This window comes from Ursus maritimus (assembly GCF_017311325.1).
Source record: "Ursus maritimus isolate PB19 chromosome X unlocalized genomic scaffold, ASM1731132v1 scaffold_X1, whole genome shotgun sequence".
Taxonomy (NCBI): Eukaryota; Metazoa; Chordata; class Mammalia; order Carnivora; family Ursidae; genus Ursus; species Ursus maritimus.
The window spans coordinates 121,503,342-121,524,942 of NW_024423319.1; the positions used below are offsets into that span (position 1 = coordinate 121,503,342).

General features: G+C 43.0%; 1 protein-coding gene across 1 annotated transcript in view; it reads left to right on the top strand.

The window, feature by feature from the left end:
• Positions 1-439: 439 nt before the first annotated feature.
• Positions 440-21,601, top strand: part of LOC103666311 (neuroligin-4, X-linked-like) — a 114,295-nt gene continuing 93,133 nt past the window's right edge. The window contains exon 1 of the mRNA XM_008694323.2: positions 440-1,315. Within this exon, the coding sequence (XP_008692545.2) occupies positions 844-1,315 (472 nt within the window). The 5' untranslated portion in view covers positions 440-843. The remainder of the gene's footprint in view (positions 1,316-21,601) is intronic.

A 21,601-nucleotide genomic window follows, 5' to 3' on the forward strand; every position in this document is an offset into this window, starting at 1 on the left:
TAGAATCCAGAGCCTACGCCCTTTCCATTAGGTCATGCTCCCTTTGCGTATCTGATAAATAGCCACACGTCATAAATCCAGTTTGGCCCCCGGCCCACATTTCTCCTTCCCTCATCCTGAAAAACGTTGATAGGCTCCGTGCATATCCCCTTAGGGAGAAGTGGCATTTTCCTTACACATCTGAGAACGTGTTTTGAGGGTACCTATCCATTGGCTGGTCTTTGTAAAGAGCGAATTGGGAGACATCGTTAGTTATCTGAACAACACGCGTTACTTTTGGGAATTTGTTTACAGAGACTTGTTGAGTATTTTCTAAATGTTGTGCATTGTTCCAGATAATGGGGTGGCCAGCGAGAATTAAAGACAAGTCATGTTCTTGCTGGATTCTTCTCCATGGAGACGTGGGGAGACAGATGCATCAGTGAATGAGCGTTTCATTGAGCGATGTTGAGGGTTGCATGGAAGAAATGGAGGTTGCGTGGCTTCCCTTGCTTCATTATTCTCATCTTCTTTCTTTCCCCATTAGGCGGACTGCTCTGCCTTGGAGTTTTCCTAAGGAATCCTTGTCCGTGGGAGGTGTCGGATGGTCACCGCGTCCTGGGAGCCTCACACCTGCTGGAATTCCCTTCCAGGATTAAGAGAGGGCTGCTCTCTCCCGCAATGGGCTGCCGAGAAAACAGCTGGGCGTGTTCTTAACCTCGGTTTCTGTCTATGACCCATCGCAGAGGCTCCTCTCCTGGGTCTCTTGCTCCCTGGAAAGCCCTCTCTGTCTGCAGGCTTCCTTCCCGGCTTTGTCTGCTTGGAGTCATATCACACGGACCCCTGCGGATGTGGCAGTGAACAATGTCGAGACCCAAGGGACTGTTATGGCTGCCACTGTTCTTCACGCCAGTCTGCGTCATGTTGAACTCCAATGTCCTCCTGTGGATAACTGCTCTTGCCATTCGGTTCACGCTCATTGACAGCCAAGCACAGTATCCAGTCGTCAACACAAATTATGGCAAAATCCGGGGCCTAAGAACACCATTGCCCAATGAGATTTTGGGTCCAGTGGAGCAATACTTGGGGGTCCCCTATGCCTCTCCTCCCACTGGAGAGAGGCGGTTTCAGCCCCCAGAACCCCCATCGTCATGGACTGGAGTTCGAAATGCCACCCAGTTCGCTGCTGTGTGCCCCCAACACCTAGACGAGAGGTCTTTATTGCACGATATGCTGCCCATCTGGTTTACTGCCAATTTGGATACTTTAATGACCTATGTTCAAGATCAGAACGAAGACTGCCTTTACTTAAACATCTACGTGCCCACGGAAGATGGTAAGTACTTTATTTAAACAGAAAACAGCCGCTGCTTACTAGGGTGTCAGATTTGCCAAGAGGTGTTTAGAATGTCTTGTGCACGATTTTTTTTTTTCTATAACCCAGTCATTTTTTTTTCGTATTCCGAATGCAGCTGTTGCCCTGACTTATAAATCATGACACTTGTGTTCATTGAGCATGTAGGAAATGGACAACGCTATAATTAATGACTTAATTATGATCACCTATTGCATCTTCAGTGTGGTTACAGGGTTTCTTGGCAGTCGCTCACCAGCGTGGCCGTAGAGGGTTACATAGTACACCTGCATCATCTATAAAGGAAAATGAAATCTATAGAAAACAACAGAATTAAGAACATTGTCATACTCGAGTTAGCAAACTGAAGATTATAAGGCATGGTTTCCTCTGCTTTAATAGGTTAAGATTTTAGCTTCCTTCCTTCCCCTCTTCCTTCCTTCCCCTCTTCCTTCCTATCTCCTCTCCTTTCCTTTTCCTTCCTTCCTTCCTTCCTTCCTTCCTTCCTTCCTTCCTTCCTTCCTCAGAACCAACCTTTCTTTTTCTTTCTTTCTTTCTTTCTTTCTTTCTTTCTTTCTTTCTTTCTTTCTTTCTTTTTATGGAGTCTTGAAAGAAAAACCACTGATTGTTTTAAATACAGAAGCAAGGGATATTTCATGAAAGTGGTTGGATTTCATTGTTTAGAATCTGTGTTGCTAACATCAATTTGCACCTTGTTTCCTCCCGATATTCACAGCAATCAAACGGCAAATGGGTGTCCTTAGATGATTCTGGTTACATTAGGAAATAATGTGCTTGCTTGAACAAAATGGCTCCTTTGTTTTCAATAACACAGCAGTGAAAATCTTACAATGATGTCTGATTTATTAACTTAATCCAATGGTAGTAAAATTCGATTATCTCCTTCTCTGTGTAGGTTTCAAATTAAAAGCATTTTTTTAGAAAGGCTAACCAGACTAAAGTTATACTACAATGTGAACACATTTCTCATTTACCATTTGCACGTGCTATTTTTAGACAAGGAGAGAGAAAACCCGGGAATGTAAATCTTCCTGGAATTAAAAGAAGTAATTTACAGGAATCATAGACATCATCGACTGTAGAAACTACAGTGTGTCCTTTGTAACTTTTAGGGGAGAAATTTCTTTTCTTTTTTTTCCCTTTAATCCTTGGAGAATGATTCTCAGTTAAGATTTGGCTGAAGGTCTGAAATATAGGGTTACATCATCCACGATCCCCAAAGTTGCCCTGAAGCCGCCATACTGCGCTTCCTGCACGTAAATGCTGCAAGGTAGCTCGCGTAGGGTGTCTTGAAACACCAGGCCAGGGTTGTGTGTTGTCAAGATCACAGAGAACGCCCAGAGAAACGAAATGGGAAGATGGTGCTTAATTATGTGAGTAGTCTCTGGCGGCTGGCCCTTGTCATTATGGTAACAGATCACACAATTATCTTGTGAGGTCTCGGTCTGCATGCGACGTTCAGGAGTGAAGGTGACACTCGCCTGCTGTATTTGCACGTGGCGCGCTGAGCTCTCTCCGTGCTCGCCTTGTGCGTAAGTGTGGGCAAGGCTCACGCACCGAAAACCGATGAGACGTCTCACTTCAGAAGCCGCCTGGGTCGTGGTCTTTCTCGTCATCAGCTATGCAAATAAAAAGCCAAAAGAAGGAAAGGCAGAAAAGGGCGGGGAGAACAAAGCAGGATACATGATTAAAATGGCTCTCCCAATGTACTTGCCGTGCTGGTGTCCAGGAGCTGGCCACTGCACGTGGTCCCCTCCCAGCGACGTGTGCTCCCCGCCACGTGCTTTCCAGGAGGGGCTGGGCCAAAGGAGACCACCCACGGAGAAAAATCAATAACCTCCCTGATGACAGGACCACCGTGAATGTGCAGTCGTGTGGCCCGAAACCATAAACAATTTGGCCCTTTCCTTGCGGGGCAGTCCCGAATAGGAATTTGGGAATATAAAAATGCTACCCCAATAGAAAAGCCATCGAACCTTAAGAATAAACCTAGAGCCACCTGTTTATAGTGTCAGGATTTTCAGAGAGTGTTTGCCTACAATATCTTGACAAGAGGATCAGAAATCCAGTAGGAGCTGAAGGGGTAGGATCTGTTTTCCTACAATATATAAATGTTGGCACTTTGCTGGTGAGTGAAGGTCCATGCCTCCATGTTTGTACAAACAAATCACAGCGTTTTGGTTCAGGAACTTTCTGGTTTCTTTTCTTTCTTTTTGTAATATTTGTATCCATTTGAGAATCAGTGTGCAGCTTCAGATATTTAATTATGGGTTATTCACTTAATGAATAAACTCCCCATCCTTCATAACACATGAAATGATGGCATCATGCTGATTCCTCCAAAGACCTCCCTTTATGGGCTATCGTATCATATCAATGCATTTATTTGACAGTGTAGACACAGTATTGGATCTTCAGAATTAAAATTTCCACTCTGATACTTCAGTTTCTTACACTGATCTTTCTGCATCACCAAAAGAGTGCAGGTGACGAGCAGGCACAACTTGACTTTGCTGCCAAAAATAATTCCGAGGATCTACTATGTGCCAGGCATACTTTAGATGTGAACAATTGCAACAGATACAATTTTGGGAGACAGACACTTGGAGGCAGAATAAGGACTCCCCCAAGTTGTCTCCATCCTAGTCCTTAGAACCTATGACTCTGTGACCGTCCATGGCAAAGGGGAATGAATTTAGCTTGCAGGTGGAATTATATTCGCTTGTCGGTTGACTTGACGATAAAGGGAGCGTATGTTGGATTCCCTGGGTGGGCCCAGTATTGAAGAACAAAGACCCTCCCTGGATTCTGGAAGAGGGAGACACAAAACACCAGAGCCACCGTGCAACAATGCAGTAAAGACACAACTAGCCTTGTTGGCTTCCAGGATGGGGTGGAGCCAAGACGCAAGGACTGTGGGCAGCTTCTGGAAACTAGAGAAGACCGGGAAATGGATTCTTCCCGAGGGCTCCAGAAAGCCGCCCAACCACGCTTGCCACCTTGATTTTAGCCCCATGCAATTCTGACCTACAAAACCTTAAGATAATACCTGTTGGCTGCTTTTGGAAGCTGCAACATTTGTGGCAGTGTGTTACAGTACGGTTTGAAATGCATAGTCAAGTCTCTACCCTAACTGAAAACAAAGTAATCGCTGAAAAATTGTTTCGTTTTGAGCCTTCGGAACCCCTACTCCTTCTGAGACTCTTTGCTTCCCTTTCAATCTCAAGTATTACTGATACAAAAACACTCTTATCTGAATGCTGGGGAGTTAAAACGTGCTGCTCTCCGCCAGGGGTACCAAGAAGACGATCCTGGCCCTAGTTTGTGGTCAGACACTGCAGATTTGAGGCATTAACTCTATACTGCACGCACTCAACCTTTTTGTCCGCTGTTGTATTACGGCGTCAGGGCAAATCCTAAATGCCGTAGTTAGGAAACATGGTGATTTTACACAGGGACGTAATAAAGGGACATTTAAATTTACCCAGGTGTCTAAAACGAATTTCCAGAGTCAATGTCCATGGATGACCTACAAGCTGTCCTCTTCTGTCCATTAAACCTCACTCACAATGGCAGCCGTCCCTCTAAATGGCTTCTTGTCCTGTTTGCACCTATGGTAGCAAAATATTTTGGGCCCCCCACTCTTCCTCTCTAGACCTCAAGATCCGATCTGTTCTGGGCAAACTGATTCTTTATGTTTTTTTTTTTTTTTTTTTTTTTTTTTTTTTTTTTTTTGATTCTTCATGCTTTTTAACGTAAATTTGGTTCCCTCCTCCGGTTCAGTGCCAGACTGGGTTTATTTTTATTTATTTATTTATTTTTTTAAAGATTTTATTTATTTGACAGGGATAGAGACAGCCAGTGAGAGAGGGAACACAAGCACGGGGAGTGGGAGAGGAAGAAGCAGGCTCATAGCAGAAGAGCCTGATGTGGGGCTCGATCCCAGATCGCCGGGATCACGCCCTGAGCCGAAGGCAGACGCTTAACCGCTGTGCCACCCAGGAGCCCCCAGACTGGGTTTCAATGCCATCTTGTCCCCTTACCAGCTGAGGGGCCAAAGACAGGTCACTTGGCTTGTACGTGCCTCCCATTTCCTTGTGTGTCTGATTGAGATGCGCTGGGAGGTTAAGGCATTAATCCATATAAAGTGCTTACCCTCGTATCCTGCACGCATAACCTCTTTCGGCTCCGACGTTAGTGGAACATAATTAATCGTCACAAAGGGAACCCGAATGTATCAGCAAAATTGCATGTGCATGTGGGGTCTAATATATATATCAATCCCATGCGTGATACATGCTTCTTGTCTATAACATAATTATTTACTGTAATCTTGGAGGGGTCAGCTTAAGGAATAGGAGCAAGGGATCGTCATTTCTGACGAGACTGAGTATGGCTTTAATAAAAGGGAATTTAGAGGGAATACAATTGTTTACAAAGAGCAGACAACGATTCTGCTTTGCTTTATTCCTAAGCTCTGTCTTTTTCAGCCTCGATTGTGAAATGAATTTTCAGCATCCTATGTGAGTTACAGAAATTAATCATCAAGAAAGCATTAAAATTCATTTCTTGGAAGAGTGCCTTAGAACATCCAAAGACAATAGTAGCCTTTTTTTTTTTTATGTGAGATAAAGGAGAAATGAATTTCCTCTCTCTTCTCATCAAGTCACACATAGTCCAATTGTATGCAGATAGTGGCAAAACCCAGGTGACAAAGTAAAACTTAAGTGAGTTTGCACAGTGAGCCTGACGTTTTGACCAGTCCACATCAGCATCCAACGAGGTGAAAACAGTTCAGTGCTTGCCATTTTCGTGTGTCACCTGGAAGTTTGACGTTGTGTAGACGTAGCTTGTGCGGGAAGATAATTATGAAAGGTGATTAAACAAATATCTCCCCGACAGGGATTCATGGAAAGGAATTTAGTATTTTTTGAAGACGGTTCAACTGGAGTGGATTTCTGATAACATGCGTCTCTCCCAGCTTAGAAGATTGTGCCCATTTGAACATAGAATCATACCCTTGTTGAGGGTTGAGGTGTCATATATGTTTAGAAAATACTATTTGGTAGTGTGAATTCTACTTGTTTGGGAACTACAGCAAAATCATTCCCCTAAGAAGAGACTAACCCCTTATTTTCCATCAGATGAACTCGAACTCCATCCCATTTGCAACTTAGATGTTTCTCACAATTAGAACAAGTTTCGATTACGTAAAACGTGTTAAAACCCCGACTTGCCATATGGTGCATATCATAAACAATATTGCAAAAGAACATTTAAGATGGAAACTGGGCACGCGACTGGTCTGCTAGAAGCTGTCCGTTTCCAACAATTTGCTCATTATTTACTTGCGTACTCTTGCCTCCAGGACACCAGATAGCTTTATTTTTTGCCAACTGATATCACTAGTCTGGACACGGTCATTTATTTTCCATATTGTCTTGGCTGAGACAGTCACCCTTCTCAATATTGAGTGACCTTGGCTATTAGTAATAATAACACTCCTGGTATACCTCGTGAATGCTGTTTCAGGTTATAGCAGTTTTGGACTAAGCCCCTGGATCATTATCAATTATGATTAACAGTATAACTTAGGAAATGATGAAATGAAAAAGGTCAATATGTTATACATTTGATTTCATGTGAATTTAATATGAATCTCCTTACGTGATCGGTCACCAGAAGATTCCGTCTCTCGGATACGATGGTTGCGAGTAGGCACCTGCCTTCCTACTGGGTGTTTTGGTTCTAAACCAGGCTCTTTTCATATTGGGTTTGTTTCACGTTCCTCCTCTATAAGAACACTTGTCCTTGGTGCATTGACATCCAAACCGCAGCAAACGTGAGCAGGAGGGATTTCCTTAACTTTGGATTCCAGGACCACGGAGGGTGTATGAGATGTAAAACAGTGGCCCTACGTAGATAAGTCAGACCTACAGATCACACAGGGAACTCGCAGGCGACCGGGGTGGGGGGGAAGTCTGAGTAATCTATTCCCCTATTAATGCTTGTTAAGATAAATGAAGATGAGGGGTCTCTATTTTATTAATTCAATCGGATATCCTGTATTTCAGTTTGGAGAAATAGGTTTCCACAAACACGAAGCAGATTTTTTTTTAAATGGGGAAAAAATCCAGTTAGATTTCGATATCTAGTTTGGGTATTTAGACCGTGAAGGTGTACGGAGTGTGTGTGTGTGTGTGTGTGTGTGTGTAAGGTGTTCGAGGAAAGCCAACAAAAGATACCGCAGTTCAATTAAGATCAAATGTGTTATGATTTTTGTTAAAGCCAAATTGAACATGGGAACTACTATACTGTTCTGTCCTCGCTGAAATCCCAAGCACTCTGATGTCTCCACTAAGCAGAACAGCCTCTTGTCTGCTGGGAATGTGGTCCTGAGCAGAATACTCAGGTCGGCCCTATGGGGAGAGGGCGTTCCCATCAGAAAGGGAGGAACGCATGAAGTTTTGACTCTTCTCAAGCAAAGGAGCTTTTGTGGTATGTTTCTACAAGACAGGAAAATGTTCATTAACTCTCTTTCTTCCTTAAATGGATGCCTTCAGCTCCATCCTGCTCCATTCTGTTTCGGGACCTAATCGTCTCTGCATCCCAAAGGGATCACCCAGTATTCCCCCAACATCCCTTCCACTGGCTACGCGTTGACTTTCATCCCACCTCAAGCCACGTCACCCATTGCTCTCCTGATCTCAACTCTGATTCTTTGTGTTTTCTTCCCTCTTTCAATCCGTACTCTCTTGAGAACCCCTTTAGCTGACTCATCTAAACAGTATTGACTTGGGAAAAAAAAAAAAAAGATAAAAATTATTGATTTGAAAAATGACTCTTCGCACTTACCGTACCCAAGGCATTGAACCAGTCCAAGTGGTGGTAACAAGGAAATGTAAGCTCTTTGCTTGGAAAATGAATGATCCCCAACAAAACTTGAGCTTCAGAAAGGGATCAGCGGGCAGAAGAATTCAGGGAGTTCTTTAGGATTTCAAGAGAAAAAAAAAAAAGGCAGGTATTCTGTAAGTGAATGTTTTCCATCAAGGATCCACGGTGGAAAGTTTTCCACCCATCCTGACACGAATACACAAGGCACACACACATATGTTGTGCAGTGAGGAAATGCTTTCTGCATCCCCCAAAGGAAGCTCCTTGTTTATTGCTTCTCTAGATGGGCCAAGACATAAAAAGTGCAAAAATGGGAAGCAGGGAGAGATAAAACCTAACAAAACGATAGAAAGGTGCATTGATAGTATAATGTAACATGCAAAGCACCCACTTGGGTGTTTTTTGCATGGCTCCATTTTTGACATTGGAGGATTCATAACTGGAATTGCATCCCGAGGAAGTCTAATGCACATTTTTCTTCTCAGCAGACTGTGCGGTGAGGTTAAGTCAAAGCACATAAGGTTCGGTTCTTATCTAATTCCAGTGTACTTTTATCACCTGAAATTTTTAAAAAATCATTTATTAAAAGCTTTGTCTCCGCCCCCATTTTTTTTTTTTAAAGATTTTATTTATTTATTTGACAGAGATAGAGACAGCCAGCGAGAGAGGGAACACAAGCAGGGGGAGTGGGAGAGGAAGAAGCAGGCTCATAGCGGAGGAGCCTGATGTGAGGCTCGATCCCATAACGCTGGGATCACGCCCTGAGCCGAAGGCAGGCGTTTAACCGCTGTGCCACCCAGGCACCCTCCGCCCCAATTTTTTATCTACTGAAATCCTTTCATCACTATGTTGAGTCATGTATCCATCCAGATAATATGCAACAGTTATATTAACTTCGCATATTTAAAAATAGTTTAGATCAAAAAATACTAGCAAACCACGGAGAGAAAGCAGCATCTTTCCCAAGAAAACTTAAATGTTTAAAATATATCAACGTAGACTAGATCTTTCTTTTTGAGCCTTAAATCACATAATAATGAGCTCAAATTCCAGTGTAGCACAAGTTGTTTGCGTTTCATCCATTTTTTCCCTAAAGATTTTATTTATTTATTTGAGGTGGGGGAGAGGCAGAGGGAGAGGGAGAAGCAGAGTCCCCACTGAGCAGGGAGCCTGACATGGGGCTCAATCTCAGGACCCTGAGATCATGAGCTGAGCTGAAGTCAGACACCTAACCCACTGAGCCACCCAGGCGCCCCCATCCTTTTTTTTTTTTTTTTTTTTAAGAAAGGGATTTTGGCATGTTGAATATCATTGTCAAAGTTTATCTGGAGTAAGTGATGAAACCAAGCAGGACATCCGTCCTCCCGTGCGTTCTTAGAGGTTTGATGCAAACATCATTTTACATCTCTACACCCCTTGTAGACTGTAGAGCTTAAAAAAAAAATTCATTTATTTATACCTTCTACAACTATTCTTCGTCATCTTTTGTGCTCTGGGCATTGCCTCCTGGTTGCCACCCACACCCCGGGGACAGAGACGGGCAAGGAACAGCAGCCAAGCTGCCAGGGACCCCTCCGGGACTCCTGATACATTCCCAGTGCCTCCCTGCACCCAGCCATCCTCAAAGTGGCATTGGTATGAGCAAAGCTGAAACTCACAAAGCAAGACGGTCGCCAACAGAACAAAGTCCCTGCTGTTATCAGGCTCACGCTGAGAGACGGGCAGACGTAACAAATACGCGTACACTTAGTCAACTGTAAACCGTTTATAGGCAGGGGGGCATTGGCGAGATAAAGGAATGAAGGCATTGTCTGTCGACTGGACTGCCCGTCACAAATGAAGGAGTAAGAAGCCCCTGACCATGCAACTGGTTTTGAACCTGGCCCGGAAAGACTTCTGCAGCTTCAGGAGAGAGTTCACCTCATTGTTAGAAGGGTTGGTGATCTCTACGTGTCAAGTCTCTACCCACAGAGCTGGAGCAATTTGGGAAGCTTCTTTCTCTCACTCTGTTGCTTGCAAAATCTTTGAAGACCAGGTGTTAACACCCTTTCTGTGTCACTTCCTCCTGCAAGTGGCTTTGAGACCCTGCCGTCCCCCTTCCTGGCTCACTGTGCATAGACTGCCCATGGCTGATCTGTTCTTATACGGAGAGCTTGGTAACCGGGATTCCTGCTCACGTCCCCCAGTAGGGGTGCATTTGTTCTCAGTCACAACACGTGTCCTCAGTACACCCAGAGTTGATGTTAGATTTGTTTGTGTGTGTGTTTGGCAAACACATAAAACTCTTGGCTTATATATATTGTGCCTAAAAGTCACGTGTTCTCCTAATTTTGTAAAGGAGTAGTATCCTCGTTTACGACAAGATTTAGAAAGTAGCAAACAGGATCCGTCTGCTTCCTGTGACACACCGTCTGCACACACCCGGGGCGGAGCGATTTGTCGCTGTGGCTCAGATCTCCCCGCGCGATGTCGCCGGCGTCATCTTTACCAGTTGCAGCCGGGCTTAAGTCTGTTTGCTGACGTTTCCCTAAAATACCTAAAATACCAAAATACCGTCGACTATGATCTGATTTAATGGTGCTGGACTCCTTTCCAAGAAATTAATTAAAGGTCACAGGTTAGAATCATTGAAATGAGAAGAATCATCATCTTAGAAGGCTTTCTCTAGACTTAGGGGAAAATAGCTTCCTCCAGCATTTTGTTCTGCTTCATTCTTGGTTGTGATTTTTACTGTTGTTGTCGTCACTGTCACCAACAGCAACATCCTCATCATCGAAATGAGATTACCTCCGAGGACACATTATGAGGTCCCAGCCCGAGAGAAATTTGGGGTCTACGAGATTTGAAATTGTCATCCTAAGGCTGTAGAATATCCGTTAGAATCTTTTAAAAACATTGACAGATCATGGCATGGCTATTAATCCTTCAAACTTCTCTCTTGTCAAGGGGTTTTTGAGTTGCTCTGTGTTATGGGTGGAATTGTGTGCCCCCAAAAGGATGTGTTGAAGTCCTAATCCCTGGAACCTATGAACGACAGCTGCTTTGGGGATAAGGTTTTGAATAGATGTAATCAAGGTAAGATGAGGTCAGACTGTATTAGGAAGGACACGAAATCCATTATGAGTGGTGTCCTTACAAGAGGAGACAGAGGGAGGAAGACAGACAGAGACACGTAGACGGAACATGATGTGAAGACGGAGGCAGAGATGGGTGGGAAGGATCTCCAAGCCAGGGAGCTCCAAGGATCACTGGAAACCACCAGAAATTAACAACTGAGACAGAGAGAGACATCGTGGTCCCCCAGACTCCAGAGAAGTAACCAACCCTGCTGACTCCATAATGTCAGACATCAAGAGGAATTTATTGTCTGACTCTGTTGCAGGACGACTCTGTAATTTCATACATCTGTCATGCAATACAGTGGGACAATAAATTCCTGTTGTTTTAAGCCACCCGGATTTGGGGCTGAATCACTGCTATTTGTAACCTGACACTTTTGGTTAACCATTGGCGTTCTTTTGTTTTCTGTGATGCTGTTTCCATACGGGGCCAAAAAAAAAAAAAAAAAAAGTCACTAGCATTTCCCTGTGATATCACCATTGAGCTCAGAGAAGCACATTGGCCTGGGGATGATGCCACTGTCCCAGTTGGGGTCAGAGGCCAACTCAAACCAGTTTCCTTATCTAGGGGGGAAACACCCTTGGATTGTCATGGCCTCAGCATACATTTCTGAATGGGCAGAGGGATGGGTGAGTCCAAAAGGACCTACCTTGGAATTGATGTAGGTAAGGTAGCTCCCCGAAAGAAAACAGGATGCTAAGCAGGCAAAACCCACTGATGTCCATTACCCTCCATCATATTTGGGATAGAAACTAGATGAGAATGACTGGTATGGTTTCAGGGGCGGAAAAGCGTTACCTAGGATGGTTCTTCCTTTTTAGCTCCAAAGAAGAACTCAAGGATTTGGAAATGGGAAGCCTTGTTTATGAGTTGTTGCTGTTGTTTTGTAAGCATGGGGACCCTTTCATGACATAGAGTGATAAAGTGACAGAAACGTCTTACACATCAGGACATTTGTATTCAGACAACGCTGAGGCAGGACCACACTGGGTACTGCATCCCAGAGGGACGTCTGGATCTGGAAGCTGGCCTCTGATGGCAAAGTCGGGGTAGCATGAGCTATAACTCCAGGTGGAAAACGTGCCCTGAAATGGACCAAACTGCTTAGTACAGCGTGTAACCTACTGTATCTACTGTTTCTTTTAAGCATTCTAGCTAATGGGTTAAGTTTACCGAAGGAGTACCCAATTTAGAGAGTTGATCCAGGGGAACTGAAATTGAATTTGAGCACATCTCAGCCCAAGCCTTTAGCAGGGGGAAGGGCGTGGTGAGAGCTACACTGTGGGACACTGGGCATATGGCTGACAAGGTGGTATCTAGGGAATTCTGCAAGAAGCACAGGAGATCCCACTCAGCTTCTCTGGGTGAGTTCTCAGGATGGTGGTAAAACCTGGTCTTCAGTTCTCATGCAGCTCTGTCAGTCCAGTGGGTACCAGCAAGACCCTTACTTCATTGCATTTCTTTGACTTGTTTGTTAACATTTCCTTCTTTATGAGCCCCTGACATTAGCAAAAGTGCAGTTTATACATTTGTTCATTCAGTGCATCCTTACAGAGCATGTTCTAATTGGCCACGTTGCTGAATGTGGTACCATCTTCTCCCTTGCAGATCATACGGGGGAGGCGAAAGGATAGATGATGAACCAGAATTACCATTTCGTATAATTAGTGCTGTGAGGTGACCAGTTGGGGAGATATGGGAACATTTGGGAGGAACATGTTTCTAGACTCAGAGGTCAGAGTACGTTAAGGAGAACTTTGAAGGACAGTAGTTGGCCAAATTGGTGGGTTAGGGGGACAATGTGGTCAAAGATGGATCCTGGAGGCTGATGTTAATATTGATTCTCTTGGCTGCGTGTGGTTTAAGAGACTGAGTGAGGGAATTTGAAGTCTTGGCTTTGCCAAGCATCCAAAGTGCAGTCACTGCTGTGGTCAGTTAACTGCATGGTGGCATGATCCCATCATCAACTGAGCTACAGCGACTATTGGTCAGATGGGATCTTACGAAAATTGAGAAACCCAACCAGGATGAGTGTTTAGTGAAAAGAGGGCCTCAGTTCCTTTCAGAGATGTGAAACAAGAGGGGATGATATGACTCATAGTCAGAATCCATCATGCTGCTGCCTGTTTTTGCAAAAAAGGTTAATGGAACAGAACCCTACCCATCGATGTGCCTAATTTTTGTGGCTGCTTTCATAGTACAATGGCAGAGTCAAATAGCTGCAAAACAGGGCCTATGGCCCACAAAGTCTAAAATACTTATCCTCTTGCCGCTTATAGAGAAAGTGTGCTGACCCTTGATGTAAAGGGAAATCTTCAAGATGTCATTTGGGTATCTTCTAGTTAATGCACAGGATGGCAGAGCTCAGAGTTGCAGGCTGTAGCACAGTTGTTCTCGAACTAACCAGGAACTTTTTCATAGGCAGACTCCCAGGCTCCAGCCAGGCTGCTACTAACTCATCAGTTCTGGGGATGGGCCCCAAGAATTTGAACTTCAATGACTGTGAGTGTAGTACCGACAAAGATTTTGTCATATAATAGTCGTAACAGGATATGTTTGTATATTAATTATAGGACTCTTTATGTGATGGTAGTGATAGGATTAATGATATGGAAAATAGTCATAAATAGGGTCTCAGAAAATTGGACCCCAAAATTGTTATACCAAATATAAACAAATAGTCCTTTCTGCCATCAGAAAAAAATAGGAAAAAAAAAAAATGAAACCCATGAAAGAAACCATGGTCCATATAGCCTAGACCAAGGTAAATTTCCGGAGTGACCTCTAAGAACAACTAGTTGCAAAGTGTATCTGTAGACAGTTAAGAGACACACAACAAGGGATTGTTAGCTATAGATCCTTAAAATCAAGTTTTATTTATTTATTTTATTTTTAAAAACATTTTATTTATTTATTTTGACAGAGAGACAGCCAGCAAGAGAGGGAACACAAGCAGGGCGAGTGGGAGAGGGAGAAGCAGGCTTCCCGCTGAGCAAGGAGCCCGATGTGGGGCTTGATCCCAGGACCCTGGGATCATGATCTGAGCTGGAGGCAGATGCTTAACGACTGAGCCACCCAGGCGCCCCTAAAATCAAGTTTTAAACAAAACACTGACAAAAGAGTGGCCCAAGGACACAACCAACCCATAAATAAATAAATATGGACAGTAATAGTAGTCATAGATATAATAATAATAGATGATGATTTTGATAATTGTGGCGAAGAGATGATGGAAATGAGGATGATGGTGGTGGTGATTATGATGGAGATGATACTGACCATCTGGTGATGATGATGATGATGGTGATTTTGATGGTAGTGGTGATAGTGATAACAGCAAAATGATGGGGATGATGGTGATGATGACAGTGATGGTGTTGATGATGGTTTTGATGGTAGTGGTGATGGTGATGATGATGATGGTGATGTGATTATGGTGGTGGTGTGGTGATGGTGATGATGACAATTATGATGGTGATGGTGGGGGTGGTAATGATGGTGATGATGATAGTGAAGGTGATGATGATGACTTTTGTGCTGGTGGTGATGGTGATAGCAATGAACTTGTAAGGATGATGGTGATGATGACGGTGATGGTGTTGATGATGGTGATGATGATGGTGGTGTGTTTATGGTGGTGGTGATGGTGATAACGACAATTATGATGGTGGTGGTGGTAATGATGATGATGATGACGGTGCTGATGATAGCAGTGAAGATGATGATGATGACCTTTGTGGTGGTGATGATGGTAAGGAAGATGATGTTAGTTGGTATTCAGAGAATGAGTTTTTTATAGCAGGCACTTGGCACTAAAGCTTGTGCATTGTCATGGGGCACCTGGGTGGCTCAGTCGTTAAGCGTCTGCCTTTGGCTCAGGGCGTGATCCCAGCGTTCTGGGATCGAGCCGCACATCGGGTTCCTCTGCTGGGAGCCTGCTTCTTCCTCTCCCACTCCCCCAGCTTGTCTCTCTCTCACTGGCTGTCTCTCTCACTGGCTGTCTCTGTGTCAAATAAATAAATAAAATCTTTAAAAAAAAAAAAAAAAAGCTTGTGCATTTTCTATCACTGAGTGTACATAATAGCTCTCCAAAGTGCCAAGTCACAAATGGGAAACATAAAGCCAGGAGTGGTTCATCCTTTACCCAAATTGCCCAGTGTGTAAAAGGAAAAAGCAGAATTCAGATCTAAGGCTTTCTGAGAGTTTTCCAGGTAATTTTCTTAAGAGTTATTAATGCAATTTAATAAAAGCAAACACCATTTTACTGATGATATTAGCAAAGACAAAATAATATTCAGTGCTGAAGAGAACGTGCATGCATGACTTCTTTCGGTACGCATTTTTGTCAAGTGCTGCATAGGTTTTTAGAAAAGCAGTATAACAGTATGTGTGAAAACAATTTTAAATGTCCATAACTTTTGAACCAGTAATTCTCTTTCAAGAAACTCACTTCATGGAATATATTTTTTTTAACATTTCTAGAGATTAATGCCTAAAAATCTGTGTTTTTTTATGATTTATGATAGGAAAGTAACAGATAAATAAAAAAAGATGAGATGTAAGTTATGACATCCTGGAATGAAGTACTGATCAGCCTGCTTTCATTTCATTTGTTATTAATGTTCAGATGCTCCCTCCTTCATTGGTAGCCGGAGGGCTTGCGACAAGTCATGAACCAATTCTAGATGTATCCTCTCATTTTCACACGACCCCTATGACCCCTGCAAACACACGTAGTCCATGGCTCCCTCGGCAATATTGTCTTTAGGTTCTAGACCATCAGCTTCTTAAATAGTATAGGGGAGCATGTAACGTGCAGGTGAACCCTGGGCTAGTGCGTTGCACACAGGGTTGTATGTGGACTCTTAACAGGAGAATATCTCAACCTGGAATGTGAGCAGGACCTCACTCAACTCTTTCCGAAATGAAGTCTTGTCAGTCGTCTCTACAAGAATCTCAATGTCACTTTATAGCAGAGTAATGAACAACAACAACAAAAAATGAAATGTGCAGGTATATATTTAGGTCTCGTATTTTGTTAGCAAGTCAGTATTCCTCACGGATAAATACATCCTTTCCCCCCAAGTTTTAGTGACAGCAAAGTATGTATGGTATCTGTCCTTCAGTCACCCCTGGGATCAATTCCTGCAGCAGCAGATGGGAACCAAATTGCAATCAGTCTCCAACGGGGCAGGGAAGGGGAGAGAGTCCAACATTTCTTGACCACTTGCTAAAGTGCCAGGCACTACAGTGGACAGTTTGCATGTATTACGTCATTTATCCTGTTTGGGAATTATCTCGTTGACAGCTGGAGTCCCATGAAGGAATATTTTTGAGAAGTGAAGTGACAGGGTCTGATTTGCATTTAGAGATTAATTACTCAGACTGCCAGTTATTCGTTAACGTGCCCAGCTTGGCCTAAGCCAGCATCTAGACGGTGTAATTTGATTTATTCTGCAAAGAGGTGATTTGCCCCTACATTATCTTGGCCTGCTGCCTGAATTTCTGACCACTGGAGACTTATTTGCTTAGGTTATGGCATCTCATTTCGAAAAGCCATCAAAGAAACGCGCGTGCATTAGATTATCGAATAAATTGGCGAGTGGGTTCATTTATTAGGTGATGAGTTTGCCAAGTTAGTTTATCAAGAAATGGGCATCTTTTAAGGTAAAGTAGCACTTACAGGGAAAATAGAAGACCTTTATCTCAATGAAGAGCAGTAGGCAGAGGGAGAGGAAGAAGCAGTCTCCCTGCTTAGCAAGGAGCCCGATATGGGGCCCAATCCCAGGACCCTGAGATCATGACGTGAGCCAAAGGCAGACGCTTAACCAACTGAACCACCCAGGCGCCCCAGTGACTTTCTATTTTTAATTTTTGTGTGAATAAGTCTGTTGGTAAATATACTGAGTTGTTTCTGCTTCCTCGGTTGGGCTGTAAAAATTTTTTATCAGTGTTGAACAGTCTAGCACGACCATAAGGGAGTATCCATAGGTACACTTTAAAAAAATCAATCTTTCATCCATTGTAGAAAAAGTAATCTAGTGAGTATTGCAGGGAGTGGAAAGCAGAAGTTAGCAATTGCCATTAGGAATTGGCAGATAATGCCCTGTGAGCTTTTTCCTCTGTGCCATCATTATAGCTATATGGTGATAGAAAAAAGAATATTTTGGCCCTTTTCTATACAATTGGTACAAAAAGGGCCACGTACCAGAATACTCTAAAGAATACATCACAAAAAAGAGAAACTTCCAGCGCTATTAATGAAATGAATCAGTGGTCATTAACATGGGATTTGTGATACATTTTCTATGTTCTTGATTAGATTCAAGAACCGAAGAATAAGGCCTAATTGATGAAAACAGGCTGTAATTTTATGCTTTTAATATAATGGCCTCTGGCCAAATCCAGACAAAAGAAAGAGCATTTGATTAGTTACTTTAGATTTGTTTCTCCCATCCTCCTCGAAAATAGAAATGATTTACAGTTTTAATATATTTTTCATGTACAATTAACATCATTGTTGCCAGATTTACGGAGGAGCCAGGAGAACAGAGCCTTAGTGATTTATGAGGGGCGCATGGAACAGAATTAATGCTACCAGCAGCAGAGTTTAATGGGAAAAAGCAAAAACACAAAAATCTTAAAAATGTGAAGAACGCTTGGTGTCAAAAGCGTGTTTGCTTTAGGCAAGCTCTTGGTCTTACAGGATGCCTTTTTAAAAAATTTTAACAGCAACAACGAAATATGATATTCACATTGGGGACTTCCTTCCATTTCAAGTTTCACGTGGAATTTCAATATGGTAACCTACACAATGTGGTTATATGAGGAACCGAGGGAAGTTCCAGTTAAGATCGACATTTTTAGAAAGAAATGGACACAGGGAATATTTTTAAGATTCAGTATCTTCTTTCACAATTGGCATAGAATTGAAAACCACATCTCTGAGAGCAAATAGATTCTTTTTTTTTTTTTTTAAAGATTTTATTTATTTATTCGACAGAGATAGAGACAGCCAGCGAGAGAAGGAACACAAGCAGGGGGAGTGGGAGAGGAAGAAGCAGGCTCCCAGCGGAGGAGCCTGATGTGGGGCTCGATCCCATAACGCTGGGATCACGCCCTGAGCCGAAGGCAGACGCTTAACCGCTGTGCCACCCAGGCGCCCCTTGAGAGCAAATAGATTCTTTTAAAAACATTTCCATATAACAAAAATTGTCAGACTTGCGTGTTTGTACGTGATGTTGCTTTGTGTATTTGTTTTCTTCGAAAGGCTCTTTCACTGGACTTTGGAAGATGAGCGTGTATTTGCCAGGAGGGGCTCATCCTAGACGTAACCTTTTCTCACTGACCACCTCTCCTTGGTTGAGACCGGGGAAGTAGGGAGAGCTGCTTTGGAGTGAGAGATATGAGCCTCTAACACCCGCTGGTCAGTCCTTGTCTTTTAAAAGAGAACCATGTTGCAGAAAATGAGGATAAACCACAGATGTTGCTACAAAGCATCCGTGAATTTAATGTTTGGGAACAAAGACTCTAATGAGGGTTACCTCTTTGTCTATGTAGCCAATAAACGTGTGCAGGGCAAAATCAAACATCAGTGAATAGGCTCAACCAAGCTTGCTTCCAAAGCGCTTTCTCTGCCCCCGGACCTCGAAGGTAACTCCTGTGTGCTTTGCGGATTATCCGTCCCTTGCATCGGTCTCCGTCCTTTCCTGTTGCAATAGATGGCATGCTTACCTTTTAAATCCATCAGAAGGAGTAAGGGTTGTGTTAGTCCCCGTGAGTCTTCCAAGCCGCCAACAACCGAGACCATAGTCACCTGTTAAAATGTGAATCTTGGCATGAACATTAGACCAGTGGTTTCTTTTCCTCTTTGGAAGCATCACTTCACTTTTCTCTGTAGCTGTTGTACTTTACAGAAGCGTTTCGTCTAACGTCTCCTGAAACCACAATGATTAAAAACCCCATTAGCTGTGGATTTTAGCTGTGGGAAATGCCCATTCATGCAAGGCTGGAGTGTTTGCAAGTGGTCATAATGTTTTGGGGGAGACAACATGACCATAGGTAGCAGAATGCCTGAAATACATTACACAAGAAATTTTATCCTCGAGAAGTAATTGGACAGCTGCAGAGGGATGAATGTGTAGGGGTTTTCCTTGCTGAGTGCTTACGATAGCCAAAATAGTAAATAAATAAATAAGGGAAAGGCTACAACAATTTTTCACGGTCTAGAAATTGTTCTATAATTAGAGGTACAATACATGCATGGAATACTAGCCATTAAAATCACATTAAAGGATAATACTTAGTGATATGGGGAAATATTCAGAGTGCAGTATTATGTTAAAAACGTCTTAATCATATTGTCTTCTGTTGGTCTGGCAACCTTTTTCTTTTCACTTCCCTTGTATAACTACTCTGGAACTTCTTGGTTTTATTCCATATAATGACAAGAACAGAAGATGATGACAGGCTGACATGTTGTGTGCTGAGCATCTTTACGGTGGTGTGAACAGAAATGCTGGGGGAGGCAGGAGGAACCTGCCAGGCAGCTCTGCATCCTTTGGGCTATACCAGCCCTTAGGACCCCATGTCCTGGTGCTGTATTAACCCTACATTGAAGATCATGAGCGTGCTCTGGTTTAAGTAGTCGACCAGTGTGTGTGTGCACATTGCAAATCTCTTCTCTCCTCTGTGTCCTGACCACAATCCTCATTTCTGATATTCTTTGTTGAAACAAAAATCAATAGTTTTGATTCAGCAAAGATCCCTCAGTGTTTTCTTCTCCCTTCCTTATGCCTTTTTCTAAGTAGGACACATTTAAGAAATCCTGACCTCTACCCCAGCATCACAAAAGTGTCCTCCTACGTATTTTTCAATGAGTGTTAGAGTGCATCCATACATTGTTAATCTACACAGAGTTTTTTTAAATATGGTGTGAGATAGGGATCCAGTGTTATTTTTCTCCAAATAGAGAACCGATGTTTTCAACAAGTAATATAAACAATGTCTCCTTTTCCAGTGATTTGGTGTCCGGCAGCATCCTAATAGGGACAGATGACACACAAAGGTATTATATTAGTAAGTGGGGCAGGATATAAGGGAATCCAGCACAGGGTAGTGCAGTAAACCCGGAGTAGCCATATTAGGGAGCCCTTATGAGAAGTTATGGCTGCCCATTTGGGTGGTACTGGTCATACCTGCTGGGGGGTGACTGGAGCTTGTACGTACAGGCTCTTCTCTCTTTCTTCCTCCAGGTTGTCTGCTACGATCACCTTTGGTTTCCTCCAGGGGAAGCCAGAGGCAAGAGTGATTCCCTGTGGGTTCAGGGCAGAGAGCCCTGCGGGTCCGAGCGCGAGAAAGTAAATCTCAAAGGGTTCTGCCAAAAAATAACCCGGTACAAACTTGTACCATCCACCACTTATGCATAGGGCAAGCTCTGTGTTTTATATTTGGTCTCATTCAGTCACCGGTCCGTTCCTGCACTAGGCAAAGGTGACTCACGTCGAGCAAAATGGCCCTTTGCTGTTCTTCCGCATTCCCTTTGCATTTCTAGGTGTCTCTTCTTTTTTGGACACTTTAGAATCAGTGTGTCAAATTCTGCAAAATTCTGCCATCTTTGTTGGGAGTCGTATTGACTTGAGAGATGGTTTTAGGAAGAAGAGATATCATTCTACATTCCTGTTGTCTTAGCCATAAGCTGGCATAGTTTCCCACCTGAGATCTAATTTTAGCTCTTTTAAACTAATGTGTCCCCCCCCCCTTCTTTTTGCAAGTAGTATCTTACTTTGTATGTCATTTCCTACTCCTGCTATAAAAGAATGTCTTGATTCTATAGTCAGAAATCTTTTTGGGATTATCTGTTATTTCAAGTAGCTTATCTACCATATGGCACGGATTCCGTAAAAGTGGTCATACTCTACAATAATGACCATTTTCTCTCTTCCCCCTTTGAACATATATTCGTTGCCTTTATCCCTGTTGTCATTGTATTCATTCAGGACATCCAGTGTTGGATTGAACTGTGTTGGGGCAAACTGGCATCCCTCTTCATGATTTTATAGGAAGACAGTCCAACACCCTTTAATAAACGTGATAGTGACTAGATGTTTGGGTAAATGCCCATTTTCAGGTAAAAGAAATTACCTTCTATTTCCAGTTTTCTACTACGTTAAAACATTTTTAAAATCATAAATAAGCATTGAATATCGTCACAATTATTTCTAGCATCTTTAT